This window comes from Macrobrachium rosenbergii, chromosome 25, assembly GCF_040412425.1.
Source record: "Macrobrachium rosenbergii isolate ZJJX-2024 chromosome 25, ASM4041242v1, whole genome shotgun sequence".
Taxonomy (NCBI): domain Eukaryota; kingdom Metazoa; phylum Arthropoda; class Malacostraca; order Decapoda; family Palaemonidae; genus Macrobrachium; species Macrobrachium rosenbergii.
Window position 1 is genome coordinate 14,966,390 of NC_089765.1, and position 19,316 is coordinate 14,985,705.

Genomic DNA, 19,316 nt, shown 5'->3' on the forward strand with positions numbered 1-19,316 from the left:
GCCACCACTACTACACTGTCAGGACCCACCACCACTCCGCAGGTCAGCCACCCCATACACCTGCTGGACTTACCAGCTGGCAGGACCACCCACCACTCCAGGACCACCACCACTCCAGTAGGTCAGCCACCCACAACTACACCTGCTGGACCACCACCACTCCAGCAGGTCAGCCACCCCACAACTACAGTTGAAGGACCCACCACCACTCCAGCAGGTCAGCCACCCACACCTACCCCTACAGGACCTGCCACCACTCCAGCAGGTCAGTCACCCACAACTACACCTGCTGGACCCACCACCACTCAAAGGGTCAGCCACCCACACCTGCCACCTGCTGGACCTGCCGCCACTCCACTCCAGGAGGTCAGCCACCAACAACTACGGCGAAGGACCCACCACCACAATAGGGTCAGCCACCCACAACTACCCCTGCTGGACCCTACCACCACTCCAGCAGGTCAGCCACCCCTGACTACACCCTCAGGACCCACCACCACTCCAGAAGGTCAGCCACCCACAACTACTTGCTGGATTTACCACACTCCAGTAGGTCAGCCACCCACCTACCCTACTGGACCTACCACCACTCAGCAGGTCAGCCACCCATATACTACCTAGGACCCTACCCTCCAGAGGTCAGCCACCCACAACCACCTGCTGGACTTACCACCACTCCAGCAGGTCACCGCCACCCACAACTACCACCTTCTGGACCTACCACCACTCCACCACCGTCAGCCACCTACAACTACATCTACTGGAACCACCACCACTGTCACCGCCAGGCCAGCCACCCACAACTTCAGTTGAAGGACCACCACCACTCTACCAGGTCAGCCACCAGCACCTGCCCTACAGGACACCACCACTCCAGCAGGTGTGCCCACAACTACATCCTTAGGACCCACCGCCACCACCGGTCCGCCACCCACCACTACAGCCACCGCCGCCACCACCACCACCGCCAGCCGCCGCCAGCCACCTACCCGCCACCACACCACCGCCACCTGCTGCCAACCACCGCCGCACCGCCGCCGCCAGCAGATCCAGCCACCCACAACCCGTTGCCGCCGACCCACCGCCGCACCAGTAGGTCGCCACCAACACCTACCGCCGCCGCCACCCGCCGCCACCGCCAGCCGCCGCCGCCGCCAGCCACCCCACAATTACACCTGCTGGACTTGCCTCGGCTCCAGCAGGTCCGCCGCCCACAACTACACCTGCTGGACCACCACCCGCCACCAGCTGGTCAACCACCCACAACTGCACCCCGGGACCACCACCGCCAGAGGTCAGCCACCCACAACCACCACCGCCACTGGGACCTATCACTGCTCCGGCAGGTCGGCCACCACCACCACCACCTGCTGGACACACCACCGCCCCTGCCGGCCGTCACCGCCGCCCCCACAACCGCCGCTGCCGCCGCCGGACCCACCACCACTCAGCAGGTCCACCACCACACCCACAGCTACCAGTTGCCACCAGGACCACCACCACTCCACCAGGTCCAGCCACCCACACACCTACCCCTACAGGACCACCGCCACCACTCCAGCAGCAGGTCAGCCACCCACCACCACCACCACCTGGTACCACCCACCACCCAATCACCACCACCACCCACCACCACCACCTGAAACCACCACCACCCACCAGGTCACCACCCACCACTACCACTGGACTACCACCCACTCCACCAGGTCAACCACCACCACCACTCCAGCTGAAACCACCAACCCAATCCCTCAACCACCACCACCACTCTAGCACCAACTACCACCCACAACTGCCCCACCACCACCACACCACCACTCCAGCACCAACCACCAACAACCCCTACCCCAACCACCACCACCACTCCAGCAGAAACCCGCAACCGCCGCCGCCAACCCCACCACCCACTCCAGCTGGTCAGCCACCCACAACTACACCTGAAGGACCCACCACCACCACCACTCAGGCATCACCTACAACAACACCTTCTGAACCCACCACCACTCCAGCAGGTCAACAACCTACAACCACCACCACCACCACCACCACCACTCAACCACCTCCACCTAACCACCACCACCACCGGACCTATCACCACTACCACCACCACCGGCCACCCCACAGCCACACCTGCTGGACCACCACCACTCCTGCACCTCAGCCACCCACAACCACAGGACCCACCACCACTGAGCAGGTCACCCACCACCACTGGAACAACCACTGTCAGGCCACCACCACACCACTACAGTTGAAGGACCACCACCACCCAGTAGGTCACCACAACACCACCCCGCCAGGACCACCACCACCACCAGCAGGTCAGCCACCCACAACCACACCACCACCACCACCACCACCACTCCCCGCACCGGTCAGCCACCCCACACCACCAGGTCAGCTGAACCACCTGGGAACCACCACCACTCCAGCAGGTCACCACCCACACTACACCACTGAACCACCACCACCACCACTCCAGCAGGTCAGCCACCACCACTACTGAAACCGCCCACCACCAGGACCACCACCACCACCACCACCACCACCACCAGCCCACCACCTCACCACCACACCACCACCACCACCACCCACCACCACTCCATCAGGTCACCACCACACCACCACCAACCACCACCACCACTCCACCACCACCACCACACCCCCCACCACCAACCACCACCACCACTTCAGGTCACCACTGCCACACCACCACCACCACCGCAGGTCCCACCACCAGGACCTGCCACCACCACCACCATCAGCCAGGAGGTCACTCCACCACCACCACAACTAGACCACCACCACTCCAGCAGGTCACCACCACACCACCACCACCACCACCACCACCACCCAGCACCACCACCACCACCCCACCTGACCAGGCAGGTCACCACCCACAACCCTCCCCACCACCACTCCAGCTGAAACTAGCAACCTACCCACACCACCACCACCACTCTAGCCTGCACCACCACCCACACCCAACCACCACCACCACCCAGCAGGTCACCACCCACACCACCACACCACCACCACCACCACCACCCCACCACCACCATCAGCAGGTCCAACCACCACTCACCAACCACCCACACCCACAATGAAGGACCCACCACCACCCAGCAGGTCAGCCACTCCACAACCCACCTCCACCACCACCACCACTCCAGCAGGTCACCACCCACAACTATGCCACCACCACCACAGTAGCACCACCACCACCACCACCAGGAACCACCACCACCACTCCACCAGGTCACCACCACCGCCAACTACACCTGCTGGACCCACCACCACCACCACCACCACACCACCACCACCACCGTACCACCACCACCACCAGGTCACCACCACCACTAGGTCACCACCTACACAACCCTACTGGAACCACCACCCACCACTCCAGCTGAAACCCACCCCACCAAGGACCACCACCACTCCAGGGCCACCACCACCACCAGGCCGCACCACCACCGGACCTACCACCACCACCAGCCAACCAGCCACCCACAACTACCATCCTCTAGCACCCACCACCACTCCAGCAGGTCAGCCACCACACAACACAGCTGCTGGACCCACCACCACTCCAACAGGTCAGCCACCACAACACACCTGCTGAACCCCACCACCACCACCACCACTCTACCACCACCACCACCACCAACCCCACCACCACCACCACCACCACCACCAGCCACCACACCACCACCACCACCACCACCACCACCACAGGTCACCACCCACACCTGCCCCTACAGACCTACCACCACTCCAGCAGGTCAGCCACCCACAGCCACACCTGCTCTGACCTACCACCACCAGCAGGTCAGCCACCACAACCGCACACCTTCTGGACCACCACCACCACCGCACCACCACCGCACCACCACCACCGCCAGCCACCACCACAACCGCACCACCACCGCCGGAACCACCACCACCGCCACCGCCACCACCACCTACCACCACCACCACCACCACCACCACCAGGTCACCACCACCACCACCATACCACCACATCCACAGGACCTGGCACCACTCACCACCAGGTTCACCACCACCACTGCCACCCCACCACCACCACTGACCGCACCACCACCACCACCACCAGGTCAGCCACCACCACTGCACCTGCACCACCCACCACCACCACCATCAGGTCACCACCACACCACCACCACACACCACCACACCTGCCAGGACCCACCACCACTCCAGCCAGGTCAGCCACCCACAACCACAGTTGAACCACCACCACCACCACCACCAGCACCACACCACCACCACCACCACCACCACCACCTGCCACCACCACCACACCACCACCACCACCACCCAGCCACCCACAACCACACCTGCTGGACCACCACCACCCACACCACAACCACACCTGCTGGACCACCACCACCACCACCACCACCACCAACAACTACAGTGGGACCGCCACCACCACAACCACCAAGGACCTACCCACCCCAGCACCACCTACAACCACCTACCACCACTCCCACCACTACAGCCACCCACCGCTTTACCACCCTCAGGACCCACCACCACCACAGCCACACCACTACACCTGCCACCCACCACCACTCCAGCAGGTCAGCCACCCACCACCACCTGTTGGACCACCACCACCACTCCAGCAGGTCCACCACCACCAACTACACCCCTAGGGCCCCACCACCACAACAGAAGGTCAGCCACCCACAACCGCCACCACCTGCTGGACCTACCACCACTCCAGCAGGTCAGCCACCCACAACTACCCTTCAGGACCCACCACCACCCAGCAGGTCACCACCTGGCAACTACACCTGCTGGAACCACCACCACCACCCAGGTCAGCCACCCACCACCACCCTGAGGACCCACCACCACCCAGTAGGTCAGCCACCAGCACCTACACCTACAGGACCACCACCCCTCCAGCAGGTCAGCCACCCACAACTACATCCTGAAGGACCACCACCACCCCGCTGGTCAGCCACCAACACCCCACCACCAGGAGGACCTACCACCACTCCAGCAGGTCACCACCACCACAACTGCACCTGCAGGACCCACCACCACCACGGCACCACAGCCACCACCACCACCGCCACCAAGGACCCACCACCACCCAGCAGGTACACCCTACACCCACCACCACTCACCACCACCCACCACCTGCTGGACCACCACCACTCCAGCAGGTCAGCCACCCCACACAACTACACCTGAAGGACCCACCACCACCCAGTAGGTAACCACCACAACTACACCCTCAGGACCCACCACCACTCCACACCACCACCCACAACTACACCTACAGGACCACCACTACTGGGTCACCACCCCACCACCACCTGCTGGACCACCAGCAGGTCAGCCACCCACAACTACACCTTCTGGACTCCACCACCACACCAGCAGGTCAGCCACCCACAACTACACCACCACCAACTGACCACCACCACTAGCAGGCCAGCCACCCACACCTACCCCTACCAGGACCCCACCACCACTCCAGCAGGTCAGCCACCACCATACCCTTCTGGACCACCACTACTCCAGGACCAATACCCCACCTACAGGCTTCTGCCACCCACCCTACAGGTGACCCACAACTACCCACCACCACTCCAGTAGGTCCAGCCACCTACAACCTACCACTTACAGGACCCACCACCACCCAGCAGGTCCAGCCACCCACAACTACACCACCACTGGACCCACCACCACCACAACAGGTCAGCCACCACACAACTACACCTACAGGACCTACCACCACTCCAGCAGGTCCAGCCACCCACCACCACACTTACTGGACCCACCACCACTCCACCAGGCCAGCCACCCATGCCACAGCTGAAGGACCCACCACCACTCCAGCAGGTCAGCCACCCACACCTACACCTGCAGGACCCACCACTCCAGCAGGTCAATACCTGCAACTACACCTTCACCACCACCACCACCACCACCAGGTCAGCCACCCACACACCACTACAGCCACCACCACCCACCACCACTCCAGCAGGTCAGCCACCACCACAACCTGCACCTGCTGAACCCCACCACCACTCCACCAGGTCAGCCACCCACAACCACAGCTGAAGGACCTACCCACCACTCCACCAGGGTCACACCATACCAGTGTGAAGGACCCACCACCACTCCAGTAGGTCAATACCCACACCTACCCTACAGGACCTACCACCACTGCACCAGGTCAGCCACACATAACCACACCTTCTGGACCCACCACCACTCCAGCAGGTCAGCCACCCACATCTACACCTTCTGGACCACCACCACAACAGCAGTTCAGCCACCCACACCTACCTTCTGGACCTACCACCACCCAGCAGGTCAGCCACCCACCACCACCACCGCACACCACCTACTGGACCACCACCACCACTGTGGCAGGCCACCACCACCCCACCACCACACCGAAGGACCCACCACCACTGCACCAGGTCAGCCACCACCACCACCACCACACACCACCACTACCACCACCGCCACCACCACCACCACCGCCACCACCACCACCACCACCGCACCGCCGCCGCGCCGCCACTGCCACCGCACCGCCGCCATACCACTTGCCACCAAAACCGCCGCACCACCACCACCACCACCACCACCACCACCACTACCACCTGCACCACGCCACCACCACCACCACCACCACACCGCCACCACCACCACCACCACCGCACCACCACCACCACCAGCGCACCACCGCACCGCCTACCACAACTACACCTGCTGGACCTACCACCACTCCAGCAGGTCAGCCACCACAACTACACCTGCCTCCTGGACTGTAGCACCACCCCCAGGTCAGCCACCCACAACTACACCTGCTGGACCCACCACCACTCCAGCAGGTCAGCCACCACAACACAACAGGACACCTGCTGGACCCACCACCACCCACCAGCAGGTCAGCCACCAACAACTACAGTTGAAGGACCCACCACCACTCCAGGTCAGCCACCACACCTATAGTCCTCAGGACCCACCACCACCCAGCAGGTCAGCCACCCACAACTACACCTGCAGGACCCACCACCACTCCAGCAGGTCAGCCACCTACAACTACACCTGCTGGACCCACCACCACTCCAGCAGGTCAGCCACCCCACAACTACACCTACTGGGACCCACCACCACTCAGCAGGTCAGCCACCCACAACTACACCTGACTGGACCCACCACCACTCCAGCAGGTCAGCCACCCACAACCACCCACAGGACCCACCACCACCACTCCAGCAGGTCAGCCACCCACAACTACACCTGCTGGACCCACCACCACTCCAGCAGGTCAGCCACCCACACCTACCTACAGGACCTGCCACCACTAGCAGGTCAGCCACCCACAGGCTACACATCCTCAGGACCCACCACCACCACCACTAGGTCAGCCACCCACAACTACAGCTGAAGGACCCACCACCACTCCAGCACCCACAACTGCACCCTCAGGACCACCACCACTCCACACCTGCAACTACAGCTGAACCACCACCACCCAGCAGGTCAAACCACCACCACAACAGGTAAGGACCCACACCACTGAGTTGAAGGACCCACCACCACTCCAGTAGGTCAGCCACCCACACCTACCCCTACAGGACCTACCACCACTCCAGCAGGTCAGCCACCCACAACTACACCTGCTGGACTTACCACCACTCCAGCAGGTCAGCCACCCACAACTACACCTGCTGGACCTACCACCACTCCAGCAGGTCAGCCACCCACAACTACACCCTCAGGACCCACCACCACTCCAGAAGGTCAGCCACCCACAACTACAGTTGAAGGACCCACCACCACCACACTCAGCAGGTCAGCCACCAACACCTACCCCTACAGGACCCACCACCACTCCAGCAGGTCAGCCACCCACAACTACACCTTCAGGACCCACCACCACTCCAGCAGGTCAGCCACCCACAACTACAGCTGCTGGACCCACCACCACTCCAGCAGGTCAGCCACCCACAACCTACCCCTGAACCCACCCACCACCACCACTCCAGCAGGTCAGCCACCCACAACTACAGTTGAAGGACCCACCACCACTCCAGCAGGTCAGCCACCCACACCTACACCTGCTGGACCTACCACCACTCCAGCAGGTCAGCCACCCACAACTACATCTGACCCCACCACTCCCGTAAGTGGACCACCCAGCAGGGACCACCACCCACCACCACTCCAGCAGGTCAGCCACCCACAACCCTGCTGACCCACCACCACTCCAGCAGGTCAGCCACCCCACAACTACAGTTGAAGGACCCACCACCACTCCAGCAGGTCAGCCACCCACACCTACCTTGCAGGACCTACCACCACTCAGCAGGTCAGCCACCCACAACTACACCTGCTGGACCCACCACCACTCCAGCAGGTCAGCGCAACAACTACGGACAGAAGGACCCACCACCACAGCAATGGGTCCAGGCACCACCTACCCCTACCAGGACCTACCACACTCCAGCAGGTCAGCAACCTACACAGCTACACCACTCCAGGACCCACCACCACTTCAGCGGGTCTGCCTACAACTACACCTGCTGGACCCACACACCACTCCTGGGTCACCCACCCACAACTACACCCTCACGATCCACCACACCACTCCAGTAGGTCAGCCACCTACAACCCCTTACTCCACCACTGCAGTCAGCCACCCACAACTCATCCTCAGGACCCACCACACCACTCCGCAGGCCAGCCACCCACAACTACAGCTGAAGGACCCACCACCACCCTAACAGGTCAGCCACCCACCCTACCCCTAAGGACCTGCCACCACTCCAACAGGTCAGCCACCCACAACTAGATTGAGGACCCACCACCACTCCCACGCAGGTCAGCCCCACACCCACCCCTACAGTGACCTACCACCTGAAGGTCAACCACAACACCCTGCTGACTCCCCACCCAGCAGGTCAGCCACCTACAACCACCTGCCTGCTGGATATACCACCACTCCAGCAGGTCAGCCACCCACAACTACAGTTGGGACCCACCACCACAACAGTGGGTCAGCCACCACACACCTAAAGGACCCCACCACCCAGCAGGTCACCACCCACACTCATCTCCCTACAGGACCACCACCAGCAGGTCAACCCACACACAACTACACCTGCTGGATTACCACCACCCAGCAGGTCAATACCCACAACTACACCTTCTGGACCTACCACCACTCCAGCAGGTCAGCCACCTATAACTTCAGTTGAAGGGCTACCACCACTGTACAGTAGGTCAGCCACCCACACCTACCCCTACAGAACCCACCACACCACTCAGGTCAGCCACCCACAACTCTCCTCAGGACCCACACCATCCCAGCAGGTCTGCCACCTACCCACCAGGACCTACCACCACTCCAACAGGTCAGCCACCCACAACCACATCCTCAGGACCCACCACCACTCCCCGGTCAGTCCTACAACTACACCCAACCAACCCCTGTAGCAGCTGCCACCCACAACTACACCAGGACCACCACCACTCCAGCAGGTCAGCCACCAACACCTACCTGCTGAGGACCACCACCACCAGCAGGTCAGCCACACAACTACATCCTGACCCACCACCACCCAGGTCCACCACAACTCCAGCTGAAGGACCCCACCACCACCCAGCAGGTCACCCCTAACTACACCTCCTGACCACCACTCCAGCAGGTCAGCCACCCACAACTACAGTTGAAGGACCCACCACCACTCCAGCAGGTCACCCACAACACCACCTTCAGGACCTACCACCACTCCAGCAGGTCCAGCCACCCACAACTACACCTGCTGGACTTCCACTACAACAGCAGGTCAGCCACCCACACCTGCCCTCTGGACCTACCACCACCCAGCAGGTCAGCCACCCACAACTGCACCTGCTGGAACCCACCACCACCCCACTAGCAGGTCAGCCACCACACCTACCCCTAGGACCCACCCACCACTCCAGCAGGTCCTCAGCCACCAACACAGGTACCACCCTACAGCAGGACCCACCACCACTCCAGCAGGTCAGCCACCCACAACTACACCTGTTGCACCCACCACCACTCCAGCAGGTCAACAGCCACCACACACCTACCCACACCTACCCCTACAGGACTCACCACCACTCCAGCAGGTCAGCCACCACAACCACACCTGCTGGACTTACCACCACCCCAACAGGTCAGCCACCCACAACTACACCTTCTGGGACCTCCCACCACTCCAGCAGGTCAGCCACCACAACTACACCTACTGGAACCACCACCACTGTAGCAGGCCAGCCACCCACAACTACAGTTGAAGGACCCACCACCACTCCAGCAGGTCAGCCACCCACACCTCCTGGGACCTACCACCACTCCAGCAGGTCAGCCACCCACAACTGGTCAGCCACCACCCACAGGTCAGCCACCCACAACTACAGCCAAAGGACCCACCACCACTCCAGCAGGTCAGCCACCCACAACTACACCTGCTGAACCCACCACCACTCCAGCAGGTCAGCCACCCACAACTACACCCGTTGAAGGACCCACCACCACTCCAGCAGGTCAGCCACCCAAACCTACACCTGCTGGGTCACCCACCACCCTGCTGGACTTACCACCACTCCAGCAGGTCAGCCACCAACAACTACAGTTGAAGGACCACCACCACAAACAGTAGGTCAGGACCCACACCTACCCCTACAGGACCTACCACCACCCAGCAGGTCAGCCACCTACAACCCTCAGGACCCACTACTGGAAGGTCCACCACACCACCTGCTGGAACCACCACCCTGGGTCCCCACCCACCCACACCTACCCTCACCACCCAGCAGGTCAGACCTACTGCAGCACTCACAGCAGGCCAGCCACCCACAACTACAGTTGAAGGACCCACCACCACTCCAGCAGGTCAGCCACCCCACACCTACCCCTACAGGACCCTACCACCACTCCAGCAGCCAGCCACCCACAACTACATCCTGAAGGACCCACCACCCCACAGGTCAGTAGGTCAGCCACACCCACCAGCCACCTACCTACCCGGACCCACCACCACTCCAGCAGGTCAACCACCCACAACTACCTGAAGGACCCACCACCACCCAGCAGGTCAGCCACCCACACAACCACCTGCTGCCCACCACCACTCCAGCAGGCCACTGCCACCACACAACCGCCCAGTTGAAGGACCCCACCACCCAGCAGGTCAGCCACCCACACCTACACCGCCTACAGGGTCACCACCATAACTTCCACCACTCCAGCAGGGCCAGCCACCACCACTACACCTGCTGGACTTACCCACACCAGGTCAGCCACCAATACCACCTCCCTACAGACCTACCACCACTCCAGCCACACCCACAACTACACCTGCAGGACCACCACCACCACAGCCACCAACTTCAGGACCTTCACCACCACTCCAGAAGGTCAGCCACCACCACCACCACTGTAGCAGGTCAGCCCCCCACAACTACAGTTGAAGGACCCACCACACCCAGTAGGTCACCACCCACACCCACCGGACTCCACTCACCACTGTACACCACCACCTACAGGAAGGACCCACCACCACTCCAGCAGGTCAGCCACCACAACTACACCTCCCTACCACTACACCAGCAGGTCACCACCACTCCAGCAGGGACAGCCACCCACAACCACAACTGACAGGACCACCACCACTCCAGCAGGTCAGCCACCCACAACTGCACCTGCTGGACCACCACCACTCCAGCAGGTCAGCCACCCACACCTACCCCTACAGGACCCACCACTCCAGCAGGTCAGCCACCCACAAGTACACCCTGCAGGACCACCACCACTCCACCACCACCAGCCACCCACAACTACACCTGGACTTACCACCACTCCAGCAGGTCAGCCACCCGAACTACACCAGGCCAGGACCACCAGTAGGTCAGCCACCCACAACTACCTGGACCACCACCACTCCCGCAGGTCAGCCACCCACAACTACACCCTTAGGACCCACCACCACTCCAGCAGGTCAGCCACCCCTGCAACTACACCTACTGGAACCACCACCACTCCAGCAGGCCAGCCACCCACAACTACACCCACAAGGACCCACCACCACTCCAGCAGGTCAGCCACCACACCTACCCCACAGGACCTACCACCACTCCGGCAGGTCAGCCACCACACAACTACCCACCACCACTCCAGGTCTTGCCCACCACTCCCAGCAGGTCAGCCACCCACAACTACACACCACCGCACCCACCACCACTCCAGCAGGTCAGCCACCGCACCACCACCACCGAGACCACCACCACCACCGCCAGGCCAGCCACCAACAACCACACAGTTGGACCCACCACCACTCCAGCAGGTCAGCCACCCACACCTACCCCTACAGGACCTACCACCACTCCAGAAAGGTCAGCCACCACCACCACCACCCTCACCACCACCACCACCACCACCACCACCACCACCACAACTACCGCACCACTTACCACCACACCACCACCAGCCACCACCACTTCACCACCAGGACCACCACCACTCCACCAGGTCAGCCACCCACCAATACACCTGCTGGACCACCACCACTCCTGCACCAGCCACCACAACTACACCCACCACCACCCAGCACCACCCCAGTAGGTCAGCCTACCACACCACCACCTGGAACCACCACCACCACCACCACCACCAGCCACCCACCACCCACCCCACCAGGACCTACCACCACTCAGCAGGCCAGCCACCCACAACTACAGTTGAAGGACCCACCACCACTCCAGCAGGTCAGCCACCCACACCGCACCACCACCACCACCTACCACCACTCCAGCACCACCAGCCACCCACAACCACCACCACCACCACCACCACCACAAACAAGTCAGCCACCGCCACCCCACCACTTACCTGCCACCACCACCCGCCACCACACAACTACAGCTGGGGACCACCACCACTACAGCAGGCCAGCCACCTACCCACCACCTGCTGCCACCACCACCCAGCAGGTCCACCACCCACAACTAAAGTTGAAGGACCACCACCACCAGGTCACCACCCACCACCTACCCCTAGGACATACCACCACTCCAGCAGGTCACCCACCCCACAACTACACCTGCTGGACCACCACCACCACCACCACCACCGCACCACCACCACCACCCTGCTGGACACCACCACACCGCACCAGGTCAGCCACCCACAACCACCACCACCACCACCACCACTGTACCACGCCACCCCCCAACTACAGTTGAAGGACCCACCACCACTCCCTGGGTCAGCCACCAACACCGCACCCCTGGGACCTACCACCACTCCCGCACCACAGCCACCCACCACCACCGCACTGACCCACCACCACTAACCGCCACCACCCACAACTACACCTGAAGGACCACCACCACCGCCAACAGGTCACCACCTACCACACCTGCCACCACCCACCACCACCCTGCAGATTGCCGCACCGCCGCCGCCGCCGCGCGCGGACCACCACCACTCCGTAGGCCAGCCACCACCACCTACCCCTACAGGACCACCACAACTCCCGACAGATCAGCCACCCACAACTACACCTGCTGGACCACCACCACTCCAGAAGGTCAGCCCACCCACACCACCACACCTGCTGGACTTACACCAAACCACCCAGCAGGTCCAGCCACCCACACCTAGCCTACAGGACCTACCACCACTCAACCCGCCGCCGTCAGCCACCCAGAACTACTGCCCTCAGGACCCACCACAACTCCAGCAGGTCAGCCACCACACAACCACAGCTGAACCACCACCACTCCAGCAGGTCAGCCACCAACACTACTGGAAGGACCCACCACCACTCCAGCAGGTCAGCCACCACACCTGCCCTACAGGACCTCACCACTCCAGCAGGTGTGCCACCAACAGGGTCAGCCACCCACACCTGGTCGCCACCCACAACTACAGGACCCCACCACCACTCCAGCAGGTCAGCCACCTACAACCACACCTGCTGGCACCACCTCACCACTCCAGCAGGTCACCACCACAACCACACCCACCCACCACCACTCCAGCAGGTCAGCCACCAACACCTACCCTACCACCACTGAGCAGGTCAGCCACCCACAACCACACCACTCCCACCACAGCCAGCAGGTCAGCCACCCACAACTGCTGAAGGACCCACCACCACCCAGCAGGTCAGCCACCCACAACTACACCCTCAGGACCCACCACCACTCCACCGCAGGTCAGCCCACCCACCTACCCCCCTACAGGACCTACCACCACTCACCAGGTCAGCCACCCACAACTACACCTGCTGGACTTACCACCACTCCTTGGGTCGACCACCCCACAGCTTCACCTTCTGGACCTACCACCACTCAGCAGGTCAGCCACCTACAACTTCTGCCACTGGAACCACCACGCCCAGCAGGCCAGCCACCCACAACTACAGTTGAAGGACCCTACACCACTCCAGCAGGTCAGCCACCAGCACCTACCCTGGGACCTGCCACCACTCCCCTTGGGTCAGCCACCCACAACTACATCCTCCAGGACCCACCACCACTCTGTAAGGTCAGCCACCCACAACTACAGCTGGACCCGCCACCACTCCAGCAGGTCAGCCACCTACAGCTAACCTGCTGAACCCACCTCACCACTGTAGCAGGTCAGCCACACAACTACAGTTGAAGGACCCACAACCACCCAGTAGGTCAGCCACCCACACCACCCCTACAGGACCTACCACCACTCCAGGAGGTCAGTCACCACTACTACATCCTCAGGACCCACCACCACTCCAGCCCAGGTCAGCCACCCACAACAACACCTGCTGGACCACCACCACTCAACAGGTCAGCCACCACACAACTACAGTTGAATCCACCACCACAACAATGCAGGTCAATACCACACCTACCTCAACAGGACTCCACCACCACTCCAGCAGGACAGCCACCCACAACTACACCTGCTGGACTTACCACCACTCCATCAGGTCAGCACCTACAACTACACCTGCTGGACCCACCACCACTCCAGCAGGTCAGCCAACAACACAACTAGGACCCACTGGGACCCACCACCACACCTCCCATCACCACTGTAGGTCAGCCACCCACAGGCTCACACCTGAAGGAACCACCACCACTGTGCGCAGGTCAGCCACCCACACCTACAGTTGAAGGACCCCACCACCACTCCAGCAGGTCAGCCACCCACACCACACCTCAGGACCCACCACCACCTGACCTGCTGACCCACTCACCGCTCCGGGGTCAGCCACCCACACCACACCTCACGACCCACCACTTAGGACCTACACCACACTACTGGAACCACCACCACCGTCAGCCACCCCCACAACTACAGCTGAAGGACCCACCACCACTCAAGCAGGTCAGCCACCAACAATCACCTGCTGAACCCACCACCACTCCAGCAGGTAAACCACTCCACAACTACATCTGAAGGACCCACCACAACTCCAGCAGATCAGCCACCCCATCTAACCTACTGAACCCACACCACTCCAGCAGGTCAGCCACCCCACACTACGCCTTCTGGACCTACCACCACACTCAGCAGGTCAGCCACCTACACCCACACCTAGTGGACCCACCACCAGCAGGTCAGCCACCACAACCACACCTGCCCTTGGCCACCACCCAGCAGGCTGGGCCACCCACAACTTGGAAGGACCCCACCACCACTCCAGCAGGTCAGCCACCACAATCACACAACCACCTCACTGCCCAGCCACCACAACCCCCAGCCAGGACCTGCCACTTCCAGCAGATCAGCCACCCACCAACTTCACAGGACCTCCAGGAGGTCAGCCACCCACCATCCTCCCGACCCACCACCACTCCCAGGGTCAGCCCCACAACTACAGCTGAAGGACCCACCACCACTCCAGCAGGGTCAGCCACCTACAACTGCACCTAGTGAACCCACCACCACCCAGCAGGTCAGCCACCCACAACTAGAGTTGAAGGACCCACCACCACTCCAGTAGGGGTCAGCCACCACACCTACCCCCTACAGGACCTACCACCACTCCGGCAGGTCAGCCACTCACAACTTCACCTGCTGGACTTGGCCACCACCTCAGCCGGTCAGCACCCCACCACACTGCTGGATATACCCACCACTCCAGCAGGTCAGCCACCAACAACTAGCAGCTAAAGGACCCACCACCACAACAGTAGGTCAGCCAACCACACCTACCCCTAAAGGATTCCACCACTCCAGCAGGCCAGCCAACCACACCTATACCCTCAGGACCCACCACCACCCAGCAGGTCAGCCACACAACTACACCTGCTGGACTTACCACCACTCCTAGCAGGTCAGCCACCCACACCACACCTGTTGGACTCACCTACAGGAGCCACCACCAACTCCCACAACAGGTCAGCCACACCACAAGAACCTCCACCCCAGCAGGTCAGCCACGACCCACCACCACTCCAGCAGGTCAGTCACCCACAACTACAACTGCTGGGTCAGCCACCCACCACCACTCAGGACAACCACCTCAGCCAACCAACTACACCTACACCGTCAGGGACCACCACCACTCCAGTAGGTCAGCCACCCACAAGACCTACACCTGCAGGACCACCACACCACATCCTGGACCCAGCAGGTCAGCCCTCACCCCTACCCTAAGGACCCACCACCACCAGCAGGTCAAAGCCACCCACAACTACACCCTTCCAGGACCCACCACCACTCCAAGGTCAGCCACCCACAACTACACCTGAAGGACTTACCACCACTCCAGTAGGTCAGCCACCCACACCTACCCCCAGGACCTACCACCACTCCAGCAGGTCAGCCACCCACAACCACAACTACACACTTCGGACCCACCACCACTCCAGCAGGTCAGCCACCCACAACTTCACCTGCTGGACAGCCACCACACCACCATTGAACAAGCACTGGTCAGCCACCCACAACTTCAGTTGAGGACCCCACCACCACTCCAGCAGGTCAGCCACCCACACACTCCAGGACCTACCCTAGGTCAGACCCACAACACCACTCCACCCAGGTCAGCCACCCACAACAGGACCCACCACCACCCAGCATCTGCTGGACTTACCACCACCCAACAGGTCAGCCACCTAACTACACCTTCTGGACCTCCACCACTCACCCAGCAGGTCAGCCACCTACAACTACTTACTGGAACCACCACCACTGCTAGCAGGCCAGCCACCCACAACTACAGTTGAAGGACCCACCACCACTCCAGCAACAACAGCCACCAACACCTACCTACAGGACCTACCACCACCCAGCAGGTCAGCCACCCACAACTACATCCTCAGGACCCACCACACTCCCCCCAGGTCAGCCACCCACAACTACAGCTGCCAAAGAACCACCACCACTCCAGCAGGTCAGCCACCCACAACTACACCTGCTGAACCCACCACCACTCCAGCAGGTCAGCCACCCACAACTACAGTTGAAGGACCCACCACACCACTCCAGTAGGGTCAGCCACCCACACCTACCCCAGGACCTACCACCACTCCGGGCAGGTCAGCCACCCACAACCACACCTGCTGGACTTACCACCACCTGGCAGGTCAGCCAGCCACAGCAACACCTGCTGGACCTGCCACCTCACAGGTCAGCCACCCACATACAGTTGACAGGACCCACCACCACTCCAGCAGGTCAGCAACCCACACCTACCTCTACAGGACCACCACCACTCCAGCAGGTCTGCCACCCACCTTCTACACCCCTCAGGACCCACCACCACTGCAGGCAGACCTAACCACCTCAATGGTATCCACCACCTGCTGGACCCACCACCACTCCTGCAGGTCAGCCAACCACAACTACAGTTGAAGGACCCACCACCACTCCCAGCAGGTCAGCCACCTACACCTACCCCTACAGGACCACCACCACTGTAACAGGCCAGCCACAACCATCCTCACCCAACCACTCCCACAGGTGGACCAGCTGAAGAACCCATCACCACTCCAGGCAAGTCAGCCACCAACACCTACTCCTACAGGACTACCCACCCACTTCGGCAGGTCAACCACCCACAACTGCATTGAAGGACCCACCACCACTCCCGGTCGGACAGCCACACACAACTACAGCTGAAGGACCCACACACTCCAGCAGGTCAGCCACCTGCAACTTCACCTTCTGAACCACCACCACTCCAGCAGGTCAGCCACCAGCAACTACAGTTGACTGACCCACCACCACTCCAGTGGGTCCAGCCACCCACAACTACAGCTATTTCACCACCACTCCAACAGGACCACCAATACCACCACTCCAGCACCCAGTCAGCCTCCCACAACTACACCTGCTGGACTTACCACCACCCAGCAGGTCAGCCACCCACAACTACACCTTCTGGACCTACCACCACCCAGCAGGTCAGCCACCAACTACACTCTGCTGAACCACCACCACTGTAGCAGGCCAGCCACCCACAACTACAGTTGAAGGACCCACCACCACTCCAGTAGGTCAGCCACCAACACCTACCCAGGACTACCCAGGACCTACCACTCCACTCCAGCAGGTCAGCCACCCACAACCTCTCACCTACCCACCACCACTCCAGCAGTCAGCCACCCACAACTACAGTTGAAAGGACCCACCACTCCAACACAGGTCAGCCACCCACACCTACACCTGCTGAACCCACCACCACTCCACAACTGCACCTTAAGGAGTCAGCCACCCACAACTACCTACAGGAAAGGACCACCACCCAGCAGGTCAGCCACCCACCTACCCCCAGGACCTACCACCACCCCCGAAGGTCAGCCACCCACAACTACACCTGCTGGACTTACCACCACTCTAGCAGGTCAGCCTCCACAGCTACATCCTCAGGACCCACCACCACCCCAGTAGGTCAGCCACCCACAACTACACCCCAAGGGACCCACCACCACAACAGTAGGCCAGCCACCCACACCTACCCTACAGGACCTACCACCACCCAGCAGGTCAGCCAGCCAACCACAACTACCAACAACTACAGTTGACCCACCACCACTCCCAGAAGGTCAGCCACCCACAACTACACCCACATGGTTACCACCACTCTAGAAGGTCAGCCACCACACCTACCCCTCAGGACCCACCACTCACCCAGCAGGTCAGCCACCACAACTACACCCTCCACCACCCAGAGGTCCCACCACACTCCAGAAGGTCCACCACTCCAGTAAGCTGCCCACCTGCTGGACCCACCACCACTCCAGCAGGTCAGCCACCCACAACTACACCCTTCAGGACCCACCAC

At 61.8% G+C, this 19,316-nt stretch overlaps 1 protein-coding gene across 1 annotated transcript in view; it reads left to right on the forward strand.

The window, feature by feature from the left end:
• LOC136852176 (mucin-12-like) overlaps positions 1-19,316 on the forward strand; it is a 58,293-nt gene that overhangs the window by 20,555 nt on the left and 18,422 nt on the right. The window contains 19 exon segments of the mRNA XM_067126620.1: positions 836-971; positions 2,612-2,661; positions 3,658-3,784; positions 3,832-4,105; positions 4,279-5,201; positions 5,739-6,028; positions 6,199-6,789; positions 7,036-7,180; positions 7,999-8,233; positions 9,127-9,280; positions 9,711-10,352; positions 10,528-10,646; positions 11,287-11,480; positions 11,606-12,651; positions 12,799-13,208; positions 13,928-14,579; positions 15,120-15,409; positions 16,268-16,661; positions 18,173-18,435. Of these exon segments, the coding sequence (XP_066982721.1) occupies positions 836-971; positions 2,612-2,661; positions 3,658-3,784; positions 3,832-4,105; positions 4,279-5,201; positions 5,739-6,028; positions 6,199-6,789; positions 7,036-7,180; positions 7,999-8,233; positions 9,127-9,280; positions 9,711-10,352; positions 10,528-10,646; positions 11,287-11,480; positions 11,606-12,651; positions 12,799-13,208; positions 13,928-14,579; positions 15,120-15,409; positions 16,268-16,661; positions 18,173-18,435 (6,935 nt within the window).